Raw genomic sequence first — 10,488 nt, 5'->3', positions numbered from 1 at the left:
GCTACCCACAAGTGAATGCCCAAAGCCCATCTTGAGGTGACTCCTTCCCCTTGACATCCATAGAATTCCCCAAGGACAGAAGGATCACAATGACATTTAACCACTTCTGACAGGGGCCAAATTCACATCAGTAATCTCATCATTGGCTGCATGTCCCATTAACAGGTTTTAAACAAAAAGTCCCAGCGGGTTTTATTTAAAATGCCTCTATTAAACATTGGGTGGGTTTTTTGAGGTGTTTTTTTTTTTTCTTTTTACATACTATCACATATTGCCTTAACATATGAAAACATAGTTAAAATTATTTTTCTTCTTTTTTTCTTTCTTTCTTTTTAAGGGAAATGTCTTTTTTTTTTTTTTTTCCACAGGCAAGTCCAGGTTACAAATTCCTGAGTTTATACTGCACTTAACACAGTCTCCCTCCTTGAATGCTGAGCTGTTTACAGCATGCCAGCAATATGCACCATTTCCCTTACCATCTGTAATGCCAGATGTAGTAAAACTTCATTTCAGTACAGTGAATTAGGGCCTCTATTGCATTGGTTTTGAATAGATGCAAAGACTTAGACCTGAAGGACTTGCAGTAATAGCTTTCCTCCTGTGACTGGTCATTCATGCACCATCTTTTATATTTGCCATGTTAATTACGGGAAAACATCTTTACCATAATTTTTCTTCTACTAAGACCTCACTGGGAAACATCTGAAATTAGGAAATCCTAGTCTAAACACCGAAGTTTAAACTGCAAACTTTCTTAAAGAAACACTCCTTTGAAAGACATTGTTATTTTAATAAGTAAGTCCAATATAATGTATGGTATATACAAAAGTCCCTACTTGAGATATATATATATATATGTATATGTATATATATATATATGTGGAATGCATTCACTTTTCCATGTTCACAGATATTTTAATGGTGAAATGTTAAAGTCTTTAATTTGTTTCTGGCACCAAAATTTATTTGCTCCTCATCCACTTTTGTCACTCAGAATTTATCTGTGAAGAGCTAGCAGGAAAAAAAGAAGGTTTTTGCTTTTTTCTTGAATGGTTCCCTTTTGGGGTTCTCAGCCAGCAATATAAAGTTGCTAATGTGTTGGGCACAACTCTAAATCTTCATTATAATCATGTGTTCCTTGGAGTGGGTAAGTCAATAACTATAGGTGGATTAAGTGGCTGATAATTCACAGTGCACACAGAAGCATTCACATAGGTAGTTGTTCCATCAGCCATGACACCATAACCTACAAAGAAAGAAAAACTCTGGTTACTCTCATTATTCATTATTACCTTGTTATTATTCACCTTTTTCACACAACAGTAAGTGTCACATTTATTGCTCAGGAGGAATTTTAAAATCCTCTTCATGCAAAACATAAAGGTCTCCCTGACTTAATAACATCTTTGTCCTACAGCAGAACTTTTTGCCATCGAGGTGCATTCACACCCTCAGACACCATAACATTTCCACAGCAGAAAACACCTTTCTGTATGTCTCACCAGTGGTGAAAAACCTTTACCTACATCTCATCTCACTACACATCCAAACCAAACAATTCCAGAGCTAAATCTGCAGAAAATCAAACTTCCAGCTCTAACATCTGTAGAAATACAGTGAAATGCTGTTTCAGAACTTATATTAAGAGTAAGAATAAGTAAGAGAAAAACTTTTAACCACTCTGGTGTTATGGAAATGTAGACACTCTCCAATGTCAAAATTCTAGGAAAAAACATAAGCTTGATTACACTAAAAGCTTAATGGTGGAAACTTGCATTGAAATACTAAGATCATGATGAAGAAATGCATTCACAATCATAAATACATGACTTGAGGAAAATCACCTGGCAGAGAGCATTTGTACTATGATTCAGTCTCAGCATTACTGAAATGAATAGTGAATGCTAAATACACTGAGTTTTGGCTATTCAAATCCAAGGTACCTAAGATCCTACAGTTTTTCTGAGTGTAATTTCATGTCTTATAGAAGCATTGTTAGTTGCAGAATTTACAAAGAAACAGTAGCCAAATTTCTTGCTTTTTTGTTCCTTAAAATACACTGAATAATGCAGGGCCTCCTGCACTCCCCGTGGAAAAACCACACTGTAATTAGGGACTAGGGAGGGAAGAAAAGTCTGTCAGGTTCCTGTCACAGACATTTCTTTAAATCATTTGCTGTTTGCCACAGAACAATTGTTCTGTGTAAAACACAAACTGCACAGAGGACAGTCAGCATTGCTGCTGGGACTTTCTGTCTCCTCGGCTACACGTCTGGAGAGAACAGAATGAGCTTGCTAATCCATTCCTTTTGCTGGAATATTCCTAATGTTACAGTTTTCACTCCTACCCCATTGCCAACAGTTTCCTCACCCATGACCTCCACCAGGTACTGGCTGTAATGGGCAAACCAAGATTTTAGCCCAAGTCCCTGCCATGCTGCTTGTCACTTTGTGGGTCGATCAGCAGCAAGCCCACGTAAAGAAGTATTTTTTGGCAGAGAAGCAGTGCAGAGAGGGGATAGGGAAGAAACGTATCTTCTAAGCATCTCCTCCTGGATGTTCAGTAAATGACTGCTGCAGATGTAGCTTTGCTCAGTCAGGGGAGGAACTCATCTGTTCAAATCGTATATTCTCTCTACTAAGCAGAGCTTCGTTTGCACAGGCTGTCTGCAATGGGAATTCTCCTCTGCAGAGATTTAGCATCCCACCACAAAACAGACTATGCAGTTCCCCATTTGTTTTCTCTCCATTATGAGAGTTAACAAACAGAGTAGCTTGTTTCTCTGTTCTGATACCTGCTGTGCCAACTGTATTAATTCACAAGATTTACCATTTTGTGGAGGTGCCATGCTTTTCCCTTGGGAGCCAAAGCTGGGCTTAGTCTTAGCAGATGTGATTTAGTTTACCTGCCTGAAGCTTCATGGCTTGCTAAAAGTGTTTGCTTATAACCCCTGCAACCCACTTGGCTTATGTTTTCTGAAAAGACAATGAGTTTGAACTGTATTCACCAGCCCTCCTGTACGGAATCTTGAAGACTGCTACAACAGCAAAAGGTTAGGAAAAAATGTATGTGTTGTTTGTTTACTCTGTGATGTAATAGCACCTTGGACATTAAGTAGGTATTATTAGGTCAATGAAAATGAGACACACAAGGAGAATGGACTTAATCCCTGAGCTGTAGAATAATGATCTGAATGTCTCCTCCATCAGTTTTACACTAGCACACCTCTCACCAATGTCATTCCTAACCAAGCATGATGAGAGTGCCCAGCAGCAAGTCAGAGTGGAATTTATTTAGAAAGGTAACAGTTCTTCATAAAAAAAAGAAATATATGAGTGACAGCTACCCCAGTTTTTCTGTTTGTTCGTTTCTACACTGGTGAGACGCACAGGTATCTTTTGAAGGCTGGAGCAGTCCCGGAAGCAGAAAACTGGCAGTTGTTGAGCACCTTTTCCTGTCAATAAGTTAACATTGCCAAGGACTAAGCAGCTGATAAAGCATGCTTACATGCCATTCTGTGGAGGTGCCACTTCTGCACAGCCCAGTGGTTTCTTTTGGTAGAGGCACCACTTGAAGTCTTGCTGCCATGATCTGTGGACAGGGCAGACTTCTTTATAGAAAAGAGCACTTACCTTTCCCTTTGCTGGGAGATGAACTCCTACTGTCACTGACTTCAGTGGAGCATGTATATCACCATTTACTGACCTATTTTTAGGGAACTATTTTTTTCCAGTTAAAAACCAAACAGTCAAGAGAACTGCTTTGTTTTGTCTGGGTACAAAGTGTTTCTCCTGCCAGAGCAAATAGATACATGAGTAAATATCGTGAACTTCTACACAAGTCAGTGATGACATCCCTCTTGATTTTAACTTCATATGCGCACTGATAGGAAGAGACAACCTTTATTGTACAGTCTTGAAGATTAAGCTTTAGAAGCAATCTCCAAAGCACTCTTACCCATTTTACAAACACAGAAAAATGAGAGACAGACAGCTTACATTACTATTTTAAGTCACAGAGATTCTGCAGAAGAAAATAAAATTATTCAATCCTAATATTTAGTTACTTCCTGTAGCTACTGGACTTGTGTTCTTATTTTAAAATTCACAGAAATCCTCTCTGTGAATGAGGCATCACCCTGTTTTATAGATATAGAAATTGAAAGAGAAGCTGAAGTACAAACATTGAAATGCGGGTATCAGCCAATTTCTTTTCTATATATGCAGCTAAATAAGTACCTATTCTAGAATTCTAGAAGTGCTTCATTTCAGACATTCAAGTTAAACCAGACAACTTCTGTTTTTGTGGTTTTTAAATATATACATAGAAAGAAGTGTTCTGACCTTCATGGATATGTCCAAAAACATGAAGCCTTGGCTGTATTCGTCTCTGGACTGTGTTCAGCAGTTCAACACATCCCACCCGTTGCATTTTCTTAGGAACCCAATCTAGAAAACCTTGGGAAAAGAAAGCACAGCTTTAAAAGAAGACAGGCGATCTGCAAAGCTGTACTGCTACACAGTATTTCTGAGATTTCATGTCTCATGACTTCATAAGCAGCCAAAGAAGAATTGACATGAAAAAAGCAGTGCAGTGCTTGCCTTGGTAAGTAGAAGAGGAAGGAAAGAATAATACTTGAGAAAGACCATAAACACTCATCAGAAGAAAAAGAACTATGATAATTCTTGCCAGTTGTCTTTCAAAGAAAAAAAAAAATCACTGTAATTAATGCATGTTTGCACTGCTGTTAATAGGACAACTCAAGGCTTTATTAATTCTTCTTCCTTTAAGAGAGTGAGGTGTAAAGAGCAATATGTCCAAAGTCGGTCTCTAAAGAATCTAAATCAACATTTACCTACGTAAATCTAGCCCTGGGATCTAGTTTTTAATTGAGCGCTTTAACTGAGGTAATGGAATCTGTGTTGGTAATAATAAACCTGTATTATTATCACACTGAATCTCACAGTAGTGGAATTCAGGTGAGGAACCCACAGCATGCCTAAAATACAAGCTCGCATAAAACTGGTTTAAGAGCTTCATGACACAGCAAGCCCCACTAGCCTAAATCTATGGACCTCAGATAGGAAGAGAATCTCAGCCCTTCTGCCATTGACATTTTTAAGTGCCACATTTACTTGCACAAAATTTGTATAAAAATGCATTTTTCATGAATACAGACAAAAATGTACACCAACTTGCTTGTATGTCTAAAAACATACTGCAAGGGGGTGCTTCACTGCCAGCTGAAGTCTCATGCTTCCTTCAAAAGAAAACAGTGTAAGAAGGATGCTGTTGTATTACAGGCTTTGCAGTAACCAATCTTGTCTTCCCTCTACTGTTCTTTCACTTTCATCAGGCTCAAATCTGGAAACCTAGAATGTATAGTAAATCTGTTCTGGTACTCTGTGTGCCTGTCATAGCTTTGTACCTCTGACTTAGATTGCTGCAACAGCTTGAATATATTGTGCCTTTGAGAAAAAGGTGGTCAGCCAGAGAGGTACAGAGTCTGGATCTAGTTTTCATCCATTTACTTTTGAGGTCTGCTCAAGCATGGTTAAATAGCAGCTAACTAACTGGCTTAAAAGACCAGAACCGGGGTATTCAAGCTCTTGGAAATGTTCTCAGATTTGCAAGAGGGGCAGGTTCACACACTGGGAAATACCCCTTTAGATGCCAGTGCTTGAAAACTGGGCTCAGTACACTGGGAGGTTTTATGAAAATGGTAAAAAATTTCCCCTGTATCATGGCTACATGGTAATTTTTAGTAATGAGTTGGGAATGCAGCATCCTCGGTGTCAAAAAGAGGAAGCTCTGACAATGGCCATAAGCTCCTAATTCATTCAGACACCTCTGAAGATGCTGCTTGGCTCCTGTCAGGAGAACGTATAAAGAGCAAGCAAGCCCTGCTGAATTACAGACACAGCAGAGCAATGCTCAGTTCTGGTAACTGATTATACCAGTCACTCGTGGTTTCCAACACAGGTCAAAATTCACTGTAGGAAACAATATGTACTGAAGATGTCACAGTGCAGCCAGCAATGCCTCTGGAATCCTGTCAGGCTTTTTTCCGAGCAAATGTTATAACAATAGGTTTTGTTACTTCACTGATTGGAAACAGTTAATTGTCAAAATGTCTGTGGTTAACATAAAGCCAAAAGTATTTCCACTTCAAAAACTTCACAAACAAAAATCCATAAAATTAACTTCTCCATTAAATTAAGCATTATTTATGTTGAACATGTTTTTGTTTACATGCATTATCACCCTTCTGAAGCTTTCCCATATGTTTGCAGCTTATTATGTACACCTGACTACACAAACTAAGAATAATTGATTACACCTAGCTAACAATTAGAGTTCATCTTAGGGTTTTTTTAATGTTTGGTTACTTGAAACAGGTTTCTGCAGCTGTCATGAAAGTATAAATCTTTGTCATAGACAGACAGCTACAAATGAAGACTTACAGGTGAATTTAAATTAAAAACAGACAAAGAAAAGAACAGTGAACTGTAAGTTCTGTAAGTTAGGCAGAGCTCACTTCTTTTGAAGCATCATGTATTTGTTGCCATGGATGACAAGGAGACCAACAGCTGATGCCCTCAGGCAGACAGTTCCATGCCTGAGCCATCTATTAATGCATCAACAGGAAAAGAGACAAAGAAATGGGAACTTGTAAAAAGTCCTCCCTTGGAGGACAGTAGAAACATAAGAATTAAAAAATAAATAAATAAACGAATGAATCATGGAGATAGGGGGAATACATGTTACCCCATTAGTGTCAGTGGAGATCGGCAGCTCTTCCTCAGAATTACTACAATTATTAAATTACTTTTCAATCATTAAATTTACTACTGAATTTATTATTAAAGCCTGTCTGCTGCATGCTAGCTCTGTAGTGCTCTCTAGAGGTTCTCCCTCTGCTGAACCCAGAGGCTGCCTGGAGAGGCCTGCTGGCTAAATTAGCAAGGTGGCTGAAGCTGGGTGGTGCAAATCCCTCTCTCCACCTTCCAACTCTGGATTTCAAGTGCTAGATACAGGGATAATCGTTGGATCAGGTGAAGGTTGGATTTCTTCACAGCTGATCAACTTGTTAAAAAAACTGGCTTTACAAGTGATGAAAAAGCTTCTGAAGGAGTTTGAAATATATGACTTATAAATAAAACAATATCAAAGACCCAGCATCATGCTCTGGATCCTAACAGTGATTATCCCCAGTGCTAACCATTTGAAGCTGATATCTCAAGGTCTAAACAATGAATTTCTGCCACCCACTTTTACCATACAAGACCCTCTTAAAATCAGCCTGTGGCATGGCATGAGACTCCACTTAGGTGAAGAATCAAAACAAACGCCCTTACTGTGAGAAACCCTGCTCACAAAGAAGCCCTTTCCCCTAGGATTAGTGAGCAGTGGAATGCAAACATATCTTTCTAAAGAAAACAACAAAACACAAACTCTTTAGATACTTTCTCCTCCAGGCTCTGAAAGAGAAGAAAGGGTGGAAGACAAGAGGGTTTTAGCTTCAGGAAATTGGGGAATCTAAAGGTTTGAAGAAAGCAAGTGCCTTAATTTCACACAAAGCACTCCTCCGCAGAACACTTAAGTACATGCTTCTCTTTCATGTCCATTTATTAAATTAGTAGGAGTTAAAAACATAGATGCATTCAATATATCTTCCTATGTGTTAAATATGTTGAAAAACACGTCAAAAAGCCTTAAGCTTTTATTGAATCTGGACACTTTTCTGTGATTATATTATTTCCATAACACAGATAATTTCACTATTATCTTGGAACAGAAGAAATCTCTCCTGGCTTTTAAATCACCTATATTATTATTTGTAAAACAGAAATGCAAAACAGTTTCTTGTTTTCCTGTTAGCGTTGCCAGATTATATTAAAGACTGGCAATTTAACCACCGCTGTCCAAAGAACATACAAACAATGGCAGCATTTTGGGTTTATGAGGCAGAAGACGCACCAAGTCAGTATAACGAGCAACAAAAGAGACTCTGGGTATCTGTAGAGGGGGAATGTTACTGCAAGTGAGGCAGAAATACAGTGCTAAAAAAAGAGAAAATCCTGCATTTCTCCTCAAGCAGACTCCATGCTTTAAATCTACTAATTTCACCAGTGGCAGAGTAGACAGATACATAGGAAAACTCAACCTTGCTCATTTATAAAGCTCATTAAGGCTTTATGTATAAAGGCTTTATTTTTTTAAGCCACTATTTACTTCTCTGCTATGGAGCATAGGTGCTGCTGAAATCAGTATGGATGTTACTTTTTACTTTTGTAAGTCAGGATTGCACTCTCTAAGGAGAGTCCTCAGTTACTGCACAATCATCTGAAACACACAGCTATGAGCACTAGTATTTTCTTACCGAGAGGTGGTCCATGTGTTATAAGAATATCTATTCCATCTGGAATAAGGTTCCATTTCTCTAATAGTGCTTGGCCTCGTGGAAGATTAAAGCCCCAGCCATAAAACCAAGGTTGCCTGCCAAGAGAGGAGGAGAATGTCTTCAGTGCTACTTCCATGTACTGGTTATCTAATTAAAATACGAAGATTGACTCCCTACTAGCATGGAATTTGAAGACACAAATAACATTCATTTTCTTCTTTCTGTGCACAGTAAAACCCTCCTTCCATACAAACAGTGTTATTTAACATGTGCAGCAAACCAGTGCCACTTTCAGTAGGCAGCATGGAGTAAAATATTCACAGCATTCTTCCAACTAGGTGACAAGTAACTCTTACAAAACCTGGATACCAACACCTCCATGTCTGGATTAGCCTGCTGGACTCCCACAACATCTAGGAGAACACCTGTCTCAGGAACCTAGCTGTGGACATAAGTTTCATGTTGGCTCCCATCACATTTGGCCCTTAGCCTATGACCAGCTGGGCAAGGACAGACCTTGGCATGGGGACAGATCCTGCTCCAAAGTTGGAGATATCACCCATGCTGCTGGTTTTTTTTCCCCCTAATTGAAAGCATCCCATCAGAGCAATAACACTGCTTCTTTTCTTACATGTAATTTTCTTCTGTCCTCTCGTGTGTTGATTTGCTTTTAAGTAAGACTTTCCATATTCAGGATTTCTTATCAGATGGGCATTTACATTTTTAAAAATATATTTATAGAGCAGCTCATCATGCAGCAGTGGGACTGTAACACTGCCAGTCAGAACACAATTTATCCCTGTCTTGCTATCCCATTAATTAAAAGGCCATATTTCACAGCAATTATATCACAGTGGTAAATTATGTCTTGCTGACTACGCTCTAATTCTACATCGCAAAATCGAGGGGTTAGTTTTAGGCTGGGATTTTTAATAATTTTTTAACTGACGTGTTCTGGCCATATCCATATTTGGGGAACAACAAATAGGCTGCTGTGATTTAAAAAGGTTTATGATAATCTCAGCCTTAGCGTTTCTAAATACATACACATCACCCAGAGTTCCTGTTAAGATGTTACTTTGTTGAGGAAAGCTTTACACTCCCTCATCGCATCAGAAAGGCAGAAAGAATTCTTTCAAGCAAATTCTCTGAACTCCACTTTACATCAGGTATGGCAAAAACAAAAGAAAATATCCATAAAGCTATTATTCATCTTCTTCCATCACTGATGCTTGACTAACATTTCAAAAATTAGCATGTCTGCAATCTTCATGATGATATATTTCCCACTTCTCTTTTTGGAATGCTGTAAAGCACATGTCTATTAAAAACAGAGCTTGCTAAAATATAAAGGGATGTGGCTTACCTAAGGCAAGAAAAGAAAATTCTGCTACAAGGAAAGGAAGAAGGGGGCTTTGCAAAATGCTTCCTGCCTTTCTTCCACAGGTATAAAAAGCTTCTGTTCTTCTAGACAGATGACTGAAGGACTTTCTGTGTCCAGGGCTAAAAGCTCGTCTCCTAGCTCTACATCATACAGCACCCTGGATAATCAGGGTCTGGATAAACAGGTGTCAAGGAGGGAGCGGGGAAAGCTGAAACTTTGTACACCTGCCACTGGGACCAGAAATACACCCCAGCCTCCAGAAGCTGTGATGAGGGAGGTGAAGATGTGTGAAAAAGAGATGCTAATAGCAGCAGCAATGAAGCAGAAATTTTGTTCTGAGTCAGGTTGCTCAGACCAGGGTGGCTGGCTGAGAAAATGACCTACCCCTGTATCAGGAGTATGAAATTATGCTTTTCTGTTTACCTGTTCTTCTTCTGTTAGCCTTTCCTCATAGAAAGAACAGCATCTGGCTCACAGGTACACAACTTCTAACATTCCTACTGCTGGGTTGGGAATTCATGATCACCTTATTTTGCAGTTACCTACCAGCAATATGCCTGCATTAACACTGTCACACAGAACCAAACCAGTCTGTGGAGTCTGACCAGCCTGTCTTGATGTTCAGCTCACCATTGACACAATGGGAGGTTTTTTTTAATCTTGCAGAAGTGCCCTGAAAATAAGCTGAAGCCTGTGAGGT

At 39.0% G+C, this 10,488-nt stretch overlaps 1 protein-coding gene across 3 annotated transcripts in view; it reads right to left on the bottom strand.

Moving 5' to 3' along the window:
* Window positions 1-254: 254 nt before the first annotated feature.
* Window positions 255-10,488, bottom strand: part of MPPED1 (metallophosphoesterase domain containing 1) — a 59,912-nt gene continuing 49,678 nt past the window's right edge. For all 3 annotated transcript variants that reach the window (XM_051608161.1, XM_051608160.1, XM_051608162.1), the window contains exons 5-7: window positions 8,384-8,499; window positions 4,344-4,457; window positions 255-1,246 (exon numbers count right to left, since the gene is read on the bottom strand). In XM_051608161.1, coding sequence (XP_051464121.1) covers window positions 1,128-1,246; window positions 4,344-4,457; window positions 8,384-8,499 — 349 coding nt within the window. In that variant the 3' untranslated portion in view covers window positions 255-1,127. The remainder of the gene's footprint in view (window positions 1,247-4,343; window positions 4,458-8,383; window positions 8,500-10,488) is intronic.

Source organism: Apus apus, chromosome 1 (genome assembly GCF_020740795.1).
Source record: "Apus apus isolate bApuApu2 chromosome 1, bApuApu2.pri.cur, whole genome shotgun sequence".
Lineage (NCBI taxonomy): Eukaryota > Metazoa > Chordata > Aves > Apodiformes > Apodidae > Apus > Apus apus.
The sequence above is the reverse complement of the archived record's forward strand: the minus strand, read 5'-3'. Positions and strand labels throughout refer to the sequence as shown.